Source organism: Cyprinodon tularosa, unplaced genomic scaffold (genome assembly GCF_016077235.1).
Source record: "Cyprinodon tularosa strain WSP-4 unplaced genomic scaffold, ASM1607723v1 ctg107, whole genome shotgun sequence".
In the NCBI taxonomy this organism is placed as follows: domain Eukaryota; kingdom Metazoa; phylum Chordata; class Actinopteri; order Cyprinodontiformes; family Cyprinodontidae; genus Cyprinodon; species Cyprinodon tularosa.
The window spans coordinates 175425-194266 of record NW_024037860.1 but is presented as its reverse complement, the minus strand read 5'-3'; the positions used below and the strand labels follow the sequence as shown (position 1 = coordinate 194266).

Sequence of the window (18842 nt, the reverse complement as noted above, 5' to 3'; positions counted from 1 at the left end):
CTGAATGGTTTTTATACAAAACAAACTGTGATAGCAAAAAAGCCTCCTTATTAAAAGCTTTAAATAATTTAAGCAATTTGTCCACAGAGATTTTATTGCTGTTCTTATAAAAACTTCACTCCTTCAGAATTAAATGAACCAACAAGACGCATCAATTTACAACTACAGAAAATGTGTTTAAGAAAGATTTTATGAATCATCCATTTCCTAAATTCATCCAATTTGTCATCAAATCAAAACAATGAATTTCAAATGCAAGTTTGATGCAAATTTAAAAAAATGAAAAATAAATAAATGCAAGTTTCAACATTTGTTTTGAATTAGCCTTGGCTCATTCTAATAATCCAGTCAGTTATTTTTAAGTCTATGTGGTTAAAATATTTACAGTACTTGTGATTGCATTTAGGTCTACTCCTTTGCATCTTAATTCTAGCATTACATTTGAACTGCATCTAAGCTGTTAGCTGTAAATGGAACCTTAGAGTATAAACCTTAGAAAAGAAGCCCAAAAATAAAATAAATATGTTTTTTTCTACCACAAGATTTAAATTTAACAAGAAAACTAACATACATTTGAACTTCTAGTTTGTAATAATACTTGCACTAGGGGGATGTTATCTGTCTCACTCAAGTTTAGAACTACAAAGTACTCATAAAACTTTTAACTAAAGTTATCTTCATATATCTGCACATTTTCAACACAATACATCATTGTATATAATACGTAACGATTTATACTATATTCATCTAATAGCTTTATTGCTGCAGAAAGCAAAGTATCTTATACCCAGTCTCGGTCCAAAGGGCAGCTTTCTTTGTACTTGGTGTTTAGGAAAGACGTCTTAAAATCCCACAGGGATAAACTGTCTATCCATCCCTCCCAGGCTTCTTATCAGTCTGGCTTTCTTGTCTGTTTCAAATGTTAGAATAACAGATTTAATAGCTCTATAAAGACAGACACAGGAAATGAAGGGGGAGTCAGGAAAGCCGATTGATGTGATCTATTAACGGATTTAGCTTTGACCTTTAGAAGAACAAACTTTTCTAGATATTGACCCATCCATTTTCTTGCATGTTTGGAGCTGATTGTGTCCCATAAAGGCAAGCAGAGCATGCTGCTTTGCTTTCTGACTGGAGCGAAATGTGCTTTTCGATTTGCATCAATGTTATTCTGTCTTTTCTTCTTATCATATCTGTTTCCCGACTTCTACCCTTTAGGTTTTTTTTTACTTGTATAGCTGCTTTTATCTTCAACTTTCATGACATAAACTGTGTGATGGAAATGGTCCGTTTCATTTGTACGTGTAAGGTCGCATTTTTAATCTCTGAGTAACAAATTTTGACTGGAATGAGGAGAAATTTCTAATTCAGGAAGTCGGGGTAACATGACCATACTGTCATAACTGAAGGTGACTCTGGACGAGAGCAACTACAGAGGCAGGTTGTAGGTTAAGAGGTTTATTAAAAAAACAAGATAGTGGATGTAAACTGGAAGCTGTATGGTCTGGTCAGGTTCTTCTGGGCTTCTGCAGAAAAGATGAGACTGGTGACACATACCCTTCTTGAATTCAAGATGTCAGTAACTCATAAAAGCGCTTGGAAAACTTTTAATTCTGTCATGATGGGTTCTGGGAGTAAAGCCCAAGATGCAGAACACACACGGAGACACAGGGTAAAAAGTCCAAAAGAGTTTATTGTAACACAAAACACATGAGTATGAAACCGGAACAGTTCTGACAGGGGGCTGGTTCACTGGGGTCTGTGCAGGGAAAGGGAGATGGCTGGTAGCTGAGTTCAGGTTAGGCTAAGCATCTAGCTTTGGCTTAGCCTGGCAGTCCTGGGTTTTAGCTTCCAGCTTACTACAGAAAACAACAGGGGAAAACACGAGGGATCTTTCAGGCTGAGCTTCCAGCTCACCGTAGGGAACAACAGGGGAAATCCACATGGGAACCTCTAGGGAAACTCCACAGAGAAGTCGTCAGGTTTCATCCACATAGAAATCTTCGGGTTGGCTCACCAGGGCAGATTAGCTGGTTAGGCTTTTCAAGAGCTTCAGGCTTGAGACTGGTTTCCTGAGATGCAGCTCCTCCAGAGCTGCAGACCAGAGACAGGGTTCCAGTGAGGGTGCTCTTCCTGAGCTTCACGAGGAGACAGGAGGTTAAGCTCATCCAGAGCTTCACAAGGAGACAGGAGGTTAAGCTCATCCAGAGCTTCACAAGGAGACAGGAGGTTAAGCTCATCCAGAGCTTCACAAGGAGACAGGAGGTTAAGCTCATCCAGAGCTTCACAAGGAGACAGGAGGTTAAGCTCATCCAGAGCTTCACAAGGAGACAGGAGGTTAAGCTCATCCAGAGCTTCACAAGGAGACAGGAGGTTAAGCTCATCCAGAGCTTCACGAGGAGACAGGATTCCTGTGAGGCACAGATAAAGAGATATTAGAATCTGGTCTCGACCTAGGAAAAACCAGGACTCAGTCAATAGCAGAAGGTTCAGGAAGCTAACCAACTAAGATCAACACTGCGGCGTGGAATCCAGGTCTGGAGGTAGCTTAAATACTGTGGTCCTCCTGATTAGTAGATCAGCCACAGGTGTGTGAGAGGCTCAGCTCAGGAGGACCCACGGCGCACTCTGCTGGAGGCAGAGGGTAATCTCCAGAACCTGAGAGTGACTCCAGCCCTAAGACAAAGAGACATAAAGAGAGCAGAAGAGGATCCTCGGCGCCCTCTGGTGGGCAAGCCTGAGGATCCCAACAGAGCCCCCCCCTCAAGGGCGGATTCCAGACGCCCCCTGAAAAAAAAAAGTCCAAAAAACAAACAAAAAACAACCCACCCAGGGCGGGCGGAGGGGGCACTAGGGCGAGGAGGGCCAGAAACAACAAAAAACAGAGTCCAGAAAACGAAAACAACCCACCCAGGGCGGGCGGAGGGGGCACTAGGGCGAGGAGGGCCAGAACCAACAGAAAAAAAGGTCCAACAAACAAAAAACAACCCACCCAGGGTGGGCGAAGGGGGAAACAGGCCAGGAGGGCAGAAAACAAAAACAGAGTCCAGAACAAAAAACTATCCACTTATGGTGGACGAAAACAAATGAAAACCCAAAAACCTTCTTGGGCAAAGTCTCTGGTGGCCAGCCGAGGGGTCGGCAGCGGGACTGAGTCTCAGATGACCGGCCAAGGGACCGGCAGCGGGACAGAGTTTCAGGTGGCCGGCCGAGGGACCGGCAGCCGGACACAGTCTCAGGTGGCCTGCCGTGGGGCCGGCTGCAGGACACAGTCTCAGGTGGCCTGCCGTGGGGCCGGCTGCAGGACACAGTCTCAGGTGGCCTGCCGTGGGGCCGGCTGCAGGACACAGTCTCAGGTGGCCTGCCGTGGGGCCGGCTGCAGGACACAGTCTCAGGTGGCCTGCCGTGGGGCCGGCTGCAGGACACAGTCTCAGGTGACCTGCCGTGGGGCCGGCTGCAGGACACAGTCTCAGGTGACCTGCCGTGGGGCCGGCTGCAGGACACAGTCTCAGGTGGCCTGCCGTGGGGCCGGCTGCAGGACACAGTCTCAGGTGACCTGCCGTGGGGCCGACGGCGGAGGCGTAGTTGCTGCTCAGGAGGTCGACCGTTGAGATGATGGTGGAGCAGCGTCTTAGGGGGACCACCGCCGGGCCGGAGACACGGTTGGAGTTCAGGAGACCGGCCTACAATCCGGCAACGGAGCAGAGTCTTAGGTGGCCGGCAGCGGGGTCGAAGGCGACGCTGACACTCTGGGGGTCTGCCACGGGGTCGACGATGAAGATGATGCTCCGGGGGTCTGCCACGGGACCGGAGGCGAAGCTGACAATCTGGGGGTCTGCCACGGGACCGGAGGCAAAGCTGACGCTCTGGGGGTCTGCCACGGGACCGGAGGCGAAGCTGACGCTCTGGGGGTCCGCCGCGAGGCCGAAGGCGAAGCTGACGCTCAGGAGGTCTGTCGCGAGGCCGAAGGCGAAGCTGACGCTCTGGAGGTCTGCTGCGGGGCCGGAGGCGAAGCAGCTTATCAGGAGGATGACGCCCAAGCTTCAGCAGGTACCCCCACGGGGTACCCCGTCCCCTCCTCGGCAGCTCAGGAACAGTCTCAGAAACAGCCGCCGACTGCGGCTCTGGAGGAGGCTCAGAGGAGACCGCCGACTGCGGCTCCGGGTCTGGAGAGCCCACTGATAGCGGCTCTGGAGCTGAGGAGCCCTCCAATAGCGGCTCAGGAGCAGGAGAGCCCGCCGATTGCGGCTCTGGGTCAGGAACAGGGGAGACCACCGACAATGGCTCCACCACAGGAACATGCGGGACCACCGACTGTGGTTCCGTCTCAGGAGCAGGCGACACCACCGACTGTGGTTCAGCCTCAGGAACTGGTGAGGCCACCGATTGTGGATCCACCTCAGGGACAGGCGACACCACCGACTGCGGTTCAGACTCAGGAGCAGGTGGGACCACCGACTGCGGTTCCACCTCTGGCAACGGAGGGGCCACCCATGGAGGTTCAAGTTCAGTCTCTGAGGTGGCTTGAGGCGTCGGTGGAGGGTTCTTGGCGATTAGTGGTCTCTGTTGAAAGGCTCTTGGAGGAATTTCTTCACAAACTCCACATTCTGAAGCCCTCTTAAGTGTATGCTCAGGGGTCTCCGGTCGGCTCAGGGCTAACTCAGGGGTCCCTGGACGGCACATGGCTAACTCAGGGGTCTCTGGACGGCACAAGGCTAACTCAGGGGTCTCTGGACGGCACAAGGCTAACTCAGGGGTCTCTGGACGGCACAAAGCTAACTCAGGGGTCTCTAGACGGCTCAGAGCGTGCTTACGGCGACGCCGTCTCTTACATTGGGGGGTCTTAGAAGCAGGGCTAACAGGTTTATTGATTGAATCTGTCGATAAACTAACCAGTTGAAAAATATGAATACCAGAATGAATTTCAGGAACTGAGGCTAAAGAGTCAGGCATGGGGTCAGGATTAAAACTAACTGGTTCAGGATCTAAATAACACTGGCGTGGAGCTGGATGTGGTGGCTTGAGAGGGGAGATATCCTCCCTATCACCATAGAAAAAGTTCCAGAGATCTGTCTCATGGATGTGGGGAGCTAGATTACTAGGCGAGAGAACAGGTCTAGATTCAACGGTGACGGTTGCAGGTGTCTGATCAAGCTGGCGGGTGACTCTAGTAGTTTGAACTTTAACTTGTGGGCCTAATTTGAGTCCTTTGACAGAAGGAGCTAAGTGAGGGTCGAGTATATGTGAGGAGAAACTTACCTGGCGCGGAATGGAACTGGAATCCAGAAACTGAGGCTGTGCGGTTCTGGGTCTAGTTTGCAGTCCAATATCTAACCCGACTGCAAGCTCAATGAGGTCCTCAAGTTTATCTGGTTCAGCATAAAAGGTTAGTTCGTTTCTGATCGGTTCATTAAATGCTTGGAGAAATGCAGTCTTAAGTGCAGACTCATTCCACCCGGAAACGGCTGCTTTTTCCTGGAACTCGGAAGCAAACTCGGCAACTGATCTATTTCCCTGTTTGGATTCCAAAAGTCCCCTTGAAAACCAGGATTTATTTGTGACCTGATTAAAAGTCCTTTCAAACTCCTGGATGAACGTTTCATAATCATAGTGAGAAGATCTAGATCCGGTCTCCGCCCATTCAAGGGCTTCACCGGACAGAAAAGAAATTACAAAGGCTATCCTATCCCTATCATACAGGAAATCTGACTCGAAAAATTGAAAAAATAACCGACACTGAAATAGAAATGTTTTGAGCTTTCTTGGATTGCCGGAAAATCTCTCAGGCAGAGAAGGACCGGGTGACGAAAGCGACGGGATGAGTTCAGAACAGAAAGGAGGGTTATTATCTTGACTGGGAGGTGACGGACGGAATTCCGGAAGTGACGAAATCGGAACCGGAAGTTGAACTGGCGCCATTTTAACTCACGGAGGGACTGTGTGTGATCAGGAGTCAGAGCGTCCTGTTTCTCAGCTCTACGACGGAGGTGATCTGCTGGGCTTTGTGTTTGGCCGCAGTGTTCTGTCATGATGGGTTCTGGGAGTAAAGCCCAAGATGCAGAACACACACGGAGACACAGGGTAAAAAGTCCAAAAGAGTTTATTGTAGCACAAAACACATGAGTATGAAACCGGAACAGTTCTGACAGGGGGCTGGTTCACTGGGGTCTGTGCAGGGAAAGGGAGATGGCTGGTAGCTGAGTTCAGGTTAGGCTAAGCATCTAGCTTTGGCTTAGCCTGGCAGTCCTGGGTTTTAGCTTCCAGCATACTACAGAAAACAACAGGGGAAAACACGAAGGATCTTTCAGGCTGAGCTTCCAGCTCACCGTAGGGAACAACAGGGGAAATCCACATGGGAACCTCTAGGGAAACTCCACAGAGAAGTTGTCAGGTTTCATCCACATAGAAATCTTCGGGTTGGCTCACCAGGGCAGATTAGCTGGTTAGGCTTTTCAAGAGCTTCAGGCTTGAGACTGGTTTCCTGAGATGCAGCTCCTCCAGAGCTGCCGCCCAGAGACTGGGTTCCAGTGAGGGTGCTCTTCCTGAGCTTCACGAGGAGACAGGAGGTTAAGCTCATCCAGAGCTTCACAAGGAGACAGGAGGTTAAGCTCATCCAGAGCTTCACGAGGAGACAGGATTCCTGTGAGGCACAGATAAAGAGATATTAGAATCTGGTCTCGACCTAGGAAAAACCAGGACTCAGTCAATAGCAGAAGGTTCAGGAAGCTAACCAACTAAGATCAACACTGCGGCGTGGAATCCAGGTCTGGAGGTAGCTTAAATACTGTGGTCCTCCTGATTAGTAGATCAGCCACAGGTGTGTGAGAGGTTCAGCTCAGGAGGACCCACGGCGCACTCTGCTGGAGGCAGAGGGTAATCTCCAGAACCTGAGAGTGACTCCAGCCCTAAGACAAAGAGACAAAAAGAGAGCAGAAGAGGATCCTCGGCGCCCTCTGGTGGGCAAGCCTGAGGATCCCAACAAATTCAACCTTTTTTTTTAGCAGTTCTTCCTTATTTGTGTGCCACTTTACGCATCCTGTTTTCACTTATTATATTATAAAACATTTAAATGCAAATAATACAGTGAAGAACAGGGTGTTCGTTACAAGCCTAGACAAGAATCTGTTAAAAATGGACAGAGAAGTGTTTGAACCTAAAAGGTCTATAGAACGCTGGGGAGTTAAGGGGACGGAGGCAGACATGTTGATGTTAGACACAACAGATTAGTTGCAGATTGTAAAGGCAGAAAATGGCTGAACAGGCTGGTAACAGGCTGATATGTTGACAGGCTTAAGGAAGAACATGATAGCTAGACAAGAAAACCTGAAAAGAGATGGCAGGATGAGCACAGAAACACAAGAAAACCTCATGGAGGCAAGGAGACAATCTGAGGGAGACTGACTGAGAGAGGCAGGTATTGATAGTTAGAGTAACAGCTGGGAAAAATTAGGGTGATTAGGAGTAAGAGAAGTGCATCTGCTTACTCTAATTAACAGAGTGGAAAACAGCCAGCCAGCCAAAAAAAATCCAAACAAACTGCATGACAGTTTCTGTCATTGTTATAGTTGTAACAATAGCTGTAGTGGCGAAATGCTAACAATGAGGAATACAAGTGTCCACAACTGGAAAATTGGAATGCGTTTAGCTCACAGCATTTGTGGGCAATTCCAGTTCCTGAGGGCTGGTATCCGGCAACTTTTTGGTAGGCCTTTGGTTCAACACACCTGAATCAAGTAATTCAAAGATTGAGAGGACTCTGGAGGAAACGACTGCATACTGCAGAGGTAGCTCAGCCATTTCATTTAGGTGTGTTGGACAAAGAGTGAATCTAAAAGTTGCAGGATACCAGCCATCGGGACCTGGAATTCCAAAATCCCTGCCTTAGAGCTCCATCACTCTGACTTCTTAGTTCGGAAGCTGATGCAATGCACCATAATATACAGCAGGGGTGGGCGATTCCAGTTCCTGAGACCCGGTATCCTGCAACTTTTAGATTTAGTTTCTGCAATCCTTTCCTCCAGAGTCCTCTCAATCATCTAATTACTTGATTCAGGTGTGTTGGACCAAGGACCTCTAAAGGTTGCAGGATACCGGCCCTCAGTAAACTAGCATTGCTCAACCCTGATATACAGAATAAAAATCCTATCCTTTTGTGGAAGTTTCATTCTCTACATGCAGGGGGCATACCTACATTAAGCATTTAGTGCAACGTCCCTGCATCTGATTGATTAATAGTCATTCTTTTTAATTTCTCTTCAGGCCCCGGAAAGTCTTTTGGAATCTCTTGAGACCCATCTCAACACCTTGGAGGGGAAGAAGCCGTAAGTAGTTCAATACATCTAATAAGCTCTGCTCTTGTTTTATGAGCCCTCTCTTTCAAGATTCCCAAAACATTTTTGATCTTCTTTTTGCTATATCTTCCTACCTTAACCGACATCAGGGAAGACAAGTGAGTATATTATTAATGTGAAAAGGTGTTAAAACCATCATCATCATTTGGATCATTAGTCACACTCCCTTGCAAAACAGCCGTGGACCTGGAACCTTTTCAATTTGCTCATCTCACGCCCATCTTTTTTGGTGGGTTTCACTGGGATTGTGTGTGAAGCCCAATAAATGTTGGTAAAGTAAAGCAAAAAATGCTTTACATTCAATCTGTGTGGAGTTAGGCAGCTGAGGCAAAGGCAATTCTTGCAAGAAAAACACAGATCTATTTTACGTCTGCAGAAGGAGAGGAAAAAGCTCTGACTGGGGCAAGCTCAGTATATACATTTGTACAACAACTCCCAGTACACACACACACACTCTCCCAAGGGAAACCAACCCACCCCTGCATACAAAAGACTTTCTCACACATGACCATTTGGCGGAAAAAAACTTCAGTTCATCATGAACATACATAGTTGTCTTCCGTTCGCCATGAGGGAGGATAAGGACACTTTAAACACTTGTCTTTTATCACTCCTAGCCTTCCTTTCACCCCAATAAGGCTGAGGAAAAACAGGTTTTCACATCCGACATACCTGATGAAAATCCCAGTGCAGCAAACCTAGCCTCTAGATTAGAAGCTACCCAATAGGTAAAGAAAAACCCACCTATAAGAAATTTGATTGCAGATCTACATGTAGCTGATCTAACTGCACAGCAGAGACATGGTTGACCTTACTATCTCTCAGTAATAAGGGTCCGGTTTTAAGCATTAGTATTCTGCATGGTTTCCTTGTGCACCTGTGGGTTTTCTCTTGCTACGCTACCTTTTTTACACAATAAATTGACTTTTTGGTCATTGCTCTAAATTACTGTAGGTATAAGTCGGCACATGTAATTGATTGTTGTGTTAAATGGCGATGGACTGGTCACCTGTTCCAGGTGTACCCAGTCTCTCAGCTGAAAATGACTGGACAAGCATCTTCCTGAGGGTTAAACATCTCAAGAAGGACTCATCAATCAATCATGTTCACAGGAAGAACCTATGAGAAGTATTCTAGAGACCTAGAAGTTTGATCCTCCACTAAAAATAAGAAGGAAGCCACCTTCTTATGTTTCTTATGTTTAAATAATCTGTGTTATTTCAATGTTATAAAATGGGAAGACTTCAAAGGGTGTCAACATCTTTGTTCTTAAAGTCAACTTTCAGTGGTTCCATAGTAATGGCATCTGAACATAGCATTCATTTGTTTTATTGTAGATGCATTTCTATGGAAGTATTGTCGTCACAAATTTAATCATCCTGTAAAATGTATTACAAAGAGTAGTGCTGTTCTTTGCTTTTTATCCTCCTAACTACCCTATTTTGATTCACCAATCAGTCCTAACAGTTAAAATGTTATTTTTGCATGTTATCTGAAAATCTCACTTTGATTTTTTTCTGTCAATCAAAACAGTTTCCACAGCTTAGGTGCTGTTAGTACTCATCCAGCATAGGGCGAACGTCAACGTATTAATGTGAACGTTTGTCAATGTTTTAAACCTGACTGCACTAAGTGATAGATACTCTGCTGCCTTAAAAACAGCCTTTATGACAGATATACATCACTAAACTCTAACTTTTGTGCCATCATTGTCTTGCAGATCACCCACTAAGGTAAGAATTTCTCCTTAATTCTTGTTTAAGATGGTTAGAATCAAAATTCAGCTGGAATGAGATCTTAAAGCAAAACATTTCATGTTTGCAGTTCTTTATGCAGATTGGAAGTGATTTGCTGCTATTGGGAAGCTATTGACTTCCATCAGACTCTATAACTATTATTTAACATCTATTGTTGCACTTACTCTGCGCCAGGATGCAACAGCCAACAACAGTACTCCTGCAGCTGCTGCACCACCTGCCAAACCTGCTCCTCCTGCCGCAGCCGGCGGGCCACCGGCTCGACCTGGGCCGCCAGCAAAACCCCCCCCACCTTCTGTCACTCCCACCGCGCCGGCCCCTGCCCCCACCATCACCAGCAAGTAGGAGTCACTCAGCAACACTGTAAAGGTTGTATTGCTATTTTATCAGAAATAAACTCTATAACATCCCTTTCTTCTCTCTGACACAATGTTCAGCGCTCTTGACGACGGGTTTCTTTTGGATCTTGACCCCATGTCGTCCTCCTCAGCAGTGGGTGCAGCAGCAACATCCTCGATGACGGGCTGGGGAGGTGAGATCTCTTTATACCAGATAGACCACTATCTCACACTGAATTTAGAGGCCATTTGTAAAAATATTTTCATATTTCCTATCACAGAAAACTAAAAAGCAAAATGAACCAGGCTCTCTAGCCTAAGCAATGCTTTATGATGGTCATGCAATTAATGAAAGTTTGTTGTACCGCAAGAAGTCAGACTTTCTTTATGTAGACACATTCATAGATTTAATTTGACATTTTCTTTATGAAACAGTTCTGCTGTTTCTGTTTTTTGTGCAATCGTGTTTTATAACATTAAATTGTTGCACCCTATTTACAATGTTGCTAATCATTTCAGTGGGATAGTGAGATGCAATGACATTCCAGCTTTGCCTCACAACAGTTTGATCTCTGTAGCACACTGAGCACCAGCTAACTCTGTAAAAATGAAATCTAATTAACTTTTTTTTAAGTAAGACGGTTTGCAAATGGAACTAGTTTATTTACTTTTAAAAAAGGAGAAAAAAACTAATTAACTTATTTCAAATTGATACTATCAAACGATCTTATTCTAAGGACAAAATAGTCATTCCATTTGCAGATCAACTAAATTACCTGCTCACATTAAGGGCAAACAAAGTTGAAGAAATGTTTACTTACTCTTACATCATTTCTGCAGTGAACTTACTGACTTTTTTTGACAGTGTGAAAATATTTCATACACAATTGGACTGCAAAAATTAAATAAGTACAATTTTCTTAAAATAAGTTTATTTTTCCTTGATTTAAGGATGGAAGTAAATCAATCTGCCTGTGGAATAAGCTAAATCCAGTGCAAAGTGACAATGTAAAAAACATGTAATAATTTATTGAAAATAAGTTCAAATTAATTAATAAAATTATTAATTTGATGAGCAAAAGTCTCCATTACATTGGCAGATCAGCTTCTCAGATTAAGGCAAAAAAAACATTTGACACTGACTCATTTGTGGATCAGTTTTTGCAGTGTGGCCTGGTTCTAGTGACATAACTCTAATGCCAACACTTTGGTACTGACACAGTAAAACATGCTACAGTAGCAGCCATTCAAAATGGCCCTTACCAGTCAAACGGAAGCCGAATGGTGGCCCACTTCAAGCCACTGGCCTTCTCCTGGGCGTGCATTGTTTTACTCTGACTCCACCCTTTCACTGAATTACAGGTTCTGACTAGGAGATGATGCTTCTCTTTAGCTCTTAATGTCCTCAAATCATGACAGAATGTACAAAGATTGATGTAGGGGACCAGGCAAGGACCCATAAAGAAAAGTGGGAAGATTTTGAATGGCTACTACTATATGACACACTTTTTAAACCTATGAGCTTGATGTTCCACAAAATCCTCTTTAGTTACCAATTTGTATCTCTTGTGTTCCAGTAGCCCAGCTAACATGGCAGTAGAAGTAACAGTTGGAGAGCAGGTTTTGCAATAAAATATCTTAATGTGTGTTGTCACAGTGTCAGAAATTGTTTTCTTTGCACTAATGTTCCTCTATAAATCAAAACCTCTAGACTGATAATATGAGCTTCACAAAGAGAGAAAAGGTCTTAAACGAAATGAGTTTTCTTTCTCAGGTCAATATCGATCTGTGTGCAATGCTGTTATTTTAGTCACACTTGGGTTTTGCTGCTTGCTCTGCAGGGTAAAGCTCATGATTTTCCTCTTTGACAATTTATTCATTCACTTATTTATCATTTCTTTTTTTTTTTTTTTTTGCTGTGTTGTAGATCTCTTGGCAGAGGGTGAGTATTGTATTTCCAGTAATGGTACCACAGATTTTTCAGGTTAATTCTTTATTTTCTCTTTTGAAGTTTGTCTTTACGGCCATTGGTTGATCTCTTCTCTAACTATTTTACCAAACATTGCACAGTAACTTTTAACCTTCATTCACTTCAAATGAGTTGTTTCTCTTCTATTTTCTTACCCCTCCTTTTTCTATGCGTCTGTTGGGGGGATGTGACTGGGTCTGGCGATTGGACTATGGGGTGCAATCACATAGCTGCCCCAGCTGCTACCAATGGGGCACCTCAAGCTCTTGCAGCAGATGGAAAGTCAGCTAATGCAGCTGCAGCAGGCGCTGCTGCCCCTGCTGCCACTGCCGCACCTGCAGCCGCTAAAGTCGCTGCTCCTCCAGCTGCAAAAGTCGCTGCTCCTGCAGCCGCTTCTGCTACCACTGCTGCTGCAGCTGCACCGGTGGCGCCACCCACATCACTGCCTATCTCTGCTCCTGCTCCTGCTGCCGCCTCAGCCGCTGACATCGACCTTTTTGGAGGTCAGTGTAGCACTGGGTATAGCCCAGCATGGCTTTAAACAACATTATGGAGTCATACAGTGTTATGCAGTCGTGGTAAAATACAAATGTGTCCTTTTAATTAACTTTTTTTAATCTTATTTTTTTTATAATTTTTGCTTGGTGCTATTATACAATCAGTAATTTCAGCAACTTTTTCGTATTTGATAAAGATGAAAAACAGGTTCTATTATAGATAAACAGCAAAAGCACTCAAACATGAAAGTAACTGCACTTTGTATGACTTGATGAGTCTCTCACATTACCCCATTCTTTACACCTCACTGCTTTAATGCCCAAGTTTTGATGCCGTCAAAATGAAGGGTATTACACCTGACTCTAGAGCAGAGTTGTTTTTGACAGCTATCATAGATTTAGTCTTCAGGATGAAAGCTTTTATTAGTTTTAGTCACATTTTAGTCACTACTATATGTGATAGTTTTAAAACTCCAAAAATTTGTAGTCTAGTTTTAGTCAGTTTTATGTTGCGCCTGGAAAAAAAAGTGAACCTTTACAATTTCTAATAACAACCAGATTATTTACCACACTGACAGTTCTAGCGTAGATGCAGTTCATCATTGCTGTTGGGCAGAAAAATTATTTCTAGAATTCAAATAAACTTTTTTTATGAGTTAATGCCCTACTTTATACACAAGTTGTGAAAATAGCAGCTCTAGTTCAAGACATTATTTTGGTTAATTTATCTCACAAGCTAATAAAATTTACAATAAAAGGAATAGTTTTAGACAAGGTTTCCATCCCAAAGCAAACACTTCCTAATTTACTATGAAATACGCATTCCACACAGATTAACCAATCATCATTATTCCAAAAAAGCATTTGGCTCTTTATCCAAAAATAAACAGTATGCAATTAAATATATGTTTTGGACATAATTCAGGGATTCTTTTTTTGTAGAAATGAAAGGTTTTGTATTACCTCTTGTGAGCTGAAAGAAATAAATTCCTGATAGTTAAACAAAAGGACTTTTCACACTTGACAGAGGATGATCAGCCACATATAGTTTATTAAGTAGTGAGAACAGTAAGAACCATCAGTGTGGAGCATAAAGCGCAGGCTCTGAGCTAAACGCACACAAAGATGGATTTCTGCACAAGCACAGCTGAAAGAGCAGAGCTGCGTGCCCGGAGGGCGGCATGACCAAACCGGACACAGCAGCATGGTTGATACTGCTTAGCTTGTCTAACAGATTACAGCACAATGATGCACTTTAAACGTCTGACCGACCACCCACTAACTTTTTTATTTAATGTCATCTCGTTGATGAAAACTCACACCCATGAGTCATATTTTTGTCATCAAAGATCCACGGTTAGCTTGTTAGTTTGCGTTATGAAAAAAAGGAGCGTCCAAGGAATCATTTTATCATCGTTGACAAAAACAACACTGCTCTAGAGTGAAGGAAAAAAAAATGGCGGATCAGCGCCTGGTGCCCTGATCCAGTGGCTGAAAACCAAGCCCAAACCAACACACCTTCAACACCTCCTGCAAAATTAGTAGAAGATTTTTTTAAATAAGTGTAGTTGTCATCAATTTGAGCAGGTAGCATTATCTGGCAATGGAAATAGTATTACTGACCTTGAAAGTAGATCCTATTTTAAACATGAATAATCTTATTCCATTGGCAGATTTTCTGATTTACCAGTTTAAATCATGGGAAAATATACCTATTCTATAATAATTTACTTGTATTTAATTTTTTGCATTGAGGTGTTTGTGCTGATAACCTGCTTTAGGTTTTCTGCTATAAGACTGAGCATTTCTAGTCTAATTTGTTACACTCATCAAAAAACAATTTACCCCAATGTGAAGAATTTAGTAATTTTTATAACAAATTCTGATTTCCTGTTTTTTATATAATTTGAGAACACACCTATTGAAAAAATGCATATGCAATTTCCATAATAAAGCTTATATTAGAAATACATAATCATCAGTTTTATATACTTAGTATTAATGAAATATAATTACTCCAAATGAATACTAATGAATACTACAGTAATACAAATTGATACCCATTTTTTTCAAGTACATGAAGTGTATTCTTTGAATTGCATAAATAACTAACTTAATAAGTAACTGGGTTATTATGTAATTGAAAAAATAAAGTTTGTGTTTTTAAAACTCATTAGTATTTATTTTAAGTAAACATGATTATTTCTACATCCAAAAACCTCACAATTATGTAGCTTAAATAATCTATATCAAAGTAATGAATATGCATCAAGAAATGTCTGTTTAATAGGGTTTTTAATGTCAGATCTATCTTAAAAAAAGAAGAATGGGAATTGTCATGTTGCTGTATTGTTATTTTATTATTTCACTTTAAATAAAAAAAAAACTTTCCCTAATGAAGATCTAGTACTAAAACATTGCAAATAAATGTCTTCTGAAGCAAGTTGGACCGTGTGCAGGAGTCCTTTTAAAAGTTTTATTTTTCTTCTAAACTTTAATATTGCTGATTTAAACCATTAAAACCATTGGGTTATTTACAGTTTTGTCTCATGATAAAGTGACCCAACTTGTTTATAAATATGCTGACACCTTCACTATTTGGAAAACTGGAAACTTTATTTACAATAACACTGAAGAATTTAAGACTATTGACAATTGAGGGAGAACTTGATAAGCCATAACTAAGGTCACTGCTGACATCTCTTCTTCATGGCATACAGCTCTAAACCAAACAGCACACTGGTCACATTAGCAGATAAACAGTCCATCTTTCTGTTTACTTTCTATATTTTATATAGGCAGAGATAGGTTTAGCTATTTAAATATAATTTTTATGCCACTTATCTGTTGGTATTCTACGCTTTTTTAACATTTCTGAAATACTTCTATTCATATTAACTCACCAGAAGTTTTTTTTTTCAAAATGCAAGAGCTGGAAGTTTCCGTCTGATTTTATGTCTCACCTTTCCACACAAAAAAACAAAAAACAAAAAAAAAAAAACCTAAGGCTTAATGACAACTGAAAAAAGTTGCTTCTTTGTCAAAGAGAGACCATGATTTTTCCATCCCCTAACTTGACATCTTCTTGTCACACAGTCCCAGCAACTTGTGACAACTAGCTTCACCACTCAAGGTAGTGGGGCACAGGAAGCACTATGCAGCCCCCACCACCAACCTCCCTAAACTCATCATGTGATCGATGATGCAGTCCAATCAATCACTCTAATGAACCAGGCTGCATATTTCTTGTATTCTCAGCCTTTTTTTCCTGACACTGACCTCTCATTTTTTTTGTTTTTCCTGTCCTGTTCATCTGTTGACTCATCTTCTGTTCTGTACGTCCATGTGTCTTGTTGTATGTCCCCGGGTGTTACCCTCTGCTTTTTTGCATCTGCAATACCCCTAGATGCGTTTGCACCTTCCCCAGGAGACGGTCCTGCTGCCGTGGCCGCGGGCCCCGCTGCTGATGCATTTAGTGGATCTGGTGGGTCACAAAACGGCTTTCAGTGCGACTGTGTGGTGGTGTGGATGTTTGAGCATATATATGCGCGGATGTTTTGAGACTCCTTGCTCTTGATTTGCTAAAGCTGCCACTGCTTTCTAGGAGACAGTAGGACAAACCATTTCCACCAGGGCTACTGTCTCACCCCAAATCCTGCTAAAGCCCCAGTCATGGACCCTCTCCTCCTCCATCTCTCCTGCACCCCTTCTATTAAGTTAGCAGTAAACTTTTCTCCCAGAATGCTAAATATTTTCATAAAAATGAAAACCATCCATCTTAGTATCACTAACAATGACAATATTAGATGGAAATGATGATGCTAATCATTGCTGAGCCGGTTTTTGTTTTTATGGTTTGAATAACTCCATAACTTTACTCTCTTTGACCTACAGTGCCGATAATTTCTGATAAACCTGCAAGTGCAAACAAATTAAAACCATTCTTTGTTTGCACACCCTTTTGAAGCTACTAAAAGATTGATATATATACCATGCAACATGGTTAAATATATACATTTCTGTGAAAAACTCTGGAAATCTTCTAGATGAATTTGTTGCAATGTGGAAAGCAAAACCTTTTCATCTTGTTTCATGATTTTAGAAGTTAGGATTCAGAGCTCTAAACTTTTTGGAGTCTCCTAAAATAACTTTCTGTCACAGTAATCCTATGTCACTTTTAACACAAATGTCACCTGAAACACATATCCATGTTATGTAATGCCCAATTAAGTGAAAAATAATCAGGCCGCTGTTAAAGAACTATTTATACAGGTGCTGGTCATAAAATTAGAATATCATGAAAAAGTAGATTGATTTCAGTAATTCCATTTAAAAAGTGAAACTTGTATATTATATTCATACATTACATACAAACTCATATATTTCAGATGTTTATTTTGTTTAATTTTGATGATTACAAATGACAACAAATGAAAATCTCAAATTCATCATATCAGAAAATTAGAATATTGTGAAAAGGTTCAAAATTGATGGCCCCTGGTGCCACACTCTAATCAGCTAATTAACTCAAACCACCTGCAAAAGCCTTTAAATGGTCTTTCAGTCTAGTTCTATAGGCTACACAATCATGGGGAAGACTGCTGACTTGACAGTTGTCCAAAAGACGACCATCGACACCTTGCACAAGGAGGGCAAGACACAAAAGGTCATCGCTAAAGAGGCTGGCTGTTCACAGAGCTCAGTGTCCAAGCACATTAATAGAGAGGCGAAGGGAAGGAAAAGATGTGGTCGAAAAAAGTGTACAAGCAAGAGAGATAACCGCACCCTGGAGAGGATTGTGAAACAAAACCCCTTCAAAAATGTGGGGGAGATTCACAAAGAGTGGACTGCAGCTGGAGTGAGTGCTTCAAGAACCACCACACACAGACGTATGAAAGACATGGGTTTCTGCTGTCGCATTCCTTGTGTCAAGCCACTCTTGAACCACAGACAGCGTCAGAAGCGTCTAAAGAGAAACAGGACTGGACTGCTGGTGAGTGGTCCAAAGTCATGTTCTCTGATGAAAGTAAATTTTGCATTTCCTTTGGAAATCAAGGTCCCAGAGTCTGGAGGAAAAGAAGAGAGGCACTTCATCCACGTTGCTTGAAGTCCAGTGTAAAGTTTCCACAGTCAGTGATGGTTTGGGGTGCCATGTCATCTGCTGGTGTTGGTCCATTGTGTTTTCTGAGGTCCAGGGTCAACGCAGCCACATACCAGGAAGTTTTAGAGCACTTCATGCTTCCTGCAGCTGACCAACTTTTTGGAGATGCAGATTTCATTTTCCAACAGGACTTGGCACCTGCACACAGTGCCAAAGCTACCAGTACCTGGTTGAAGGACCATGGTATCCCTGTTCTTAATTGGCCAGCAAACTCTCCTGACCTTAACCCCATAGAAAATCTATGGGGTATTGTGAAGAAGAAGATGCAATACACCAGACCCAACAATTCAGAAGAGCTAAAAGCCACTATTAGAGCAACCTGGGCTATCATAACACCTGAGCAGTGCCACAGACTGATCGACTCCATGCCACGCCGCATTGCTGCAGTAATACAGGCCAAAGGAGGCCCAACTAAATACTGAGTGCTGTACATGCTCATACTTTTCATGTTCATACTTTTCAGTTGGCCAACATTTCTATAAATCCTTTGTTTTTATTGGTCTTCAGTAATATTCTAATTTTCTGATATGATGAATTTGAGATTTTCATTTGTTGTCATTTGTAATCATCAAAATTAAACAAAATAAACATCTGAAATATATGAGTTTGTATGTAATGTATGAATATAATATACAAGTTTCACTTTTTAAATGGAATTACTGAAATCAATCTACTTTTTCATGATATTCTAATTTTATGACCAGCACCTGTATATGATTACATTGATGAATGGCTGCATTGAATCTTTGTGTGAATCTCAAAATATTAA

At 42.4% G+C, this 18842-nt stretch overlaps 1 protein-coding gene across 9 annotated transcripts in view; it reads left to right on the top strand.

The window, feature by feature from the left end:
* Positions 1-18842, top strand: part of LOC119785722 (clathrin coat assembly protein AP180-like) — a 91959-nt gene that overhangs the window by 45453 nt on the left and 27664 nt on the right. For 6 of the 9 annotated variants that reach the window (XM_038288493.1, XM_038288486.1, XM_038288548.1 and 3 more), the window contains 8 exons: positions 8260-8321; positions 8441-8449; positions 10072-10084; positions 10283-10449; positions 10546-10640; positions 12374-12388; positions 12646-12918; positions 16319-16396. In XM_038288493.1, the coding sequence (XP_038144421.1) occupies positions 8260-8321; positions 8441-8449; positions 10072-10084; positions 10283-10449; positions 10546-10640; positions 12374-12388; positions 12646-12918; positions 16319-16396 (712 nt within the window). Of the gene's footprint in view, positions 1-8259; positions 8326-8440; positions 8450-10071; positions 10085-10282; positions 10450-10545; positions 10641-12373; positions 12389-12645; positions 12919-16318; positions 16397-18842 lie in introns of those variants that run through there. The other 3 variants (XM_038288502.1, XM_038288528.1, XM_038288553.1) reach the window with 3 other exon arrangements.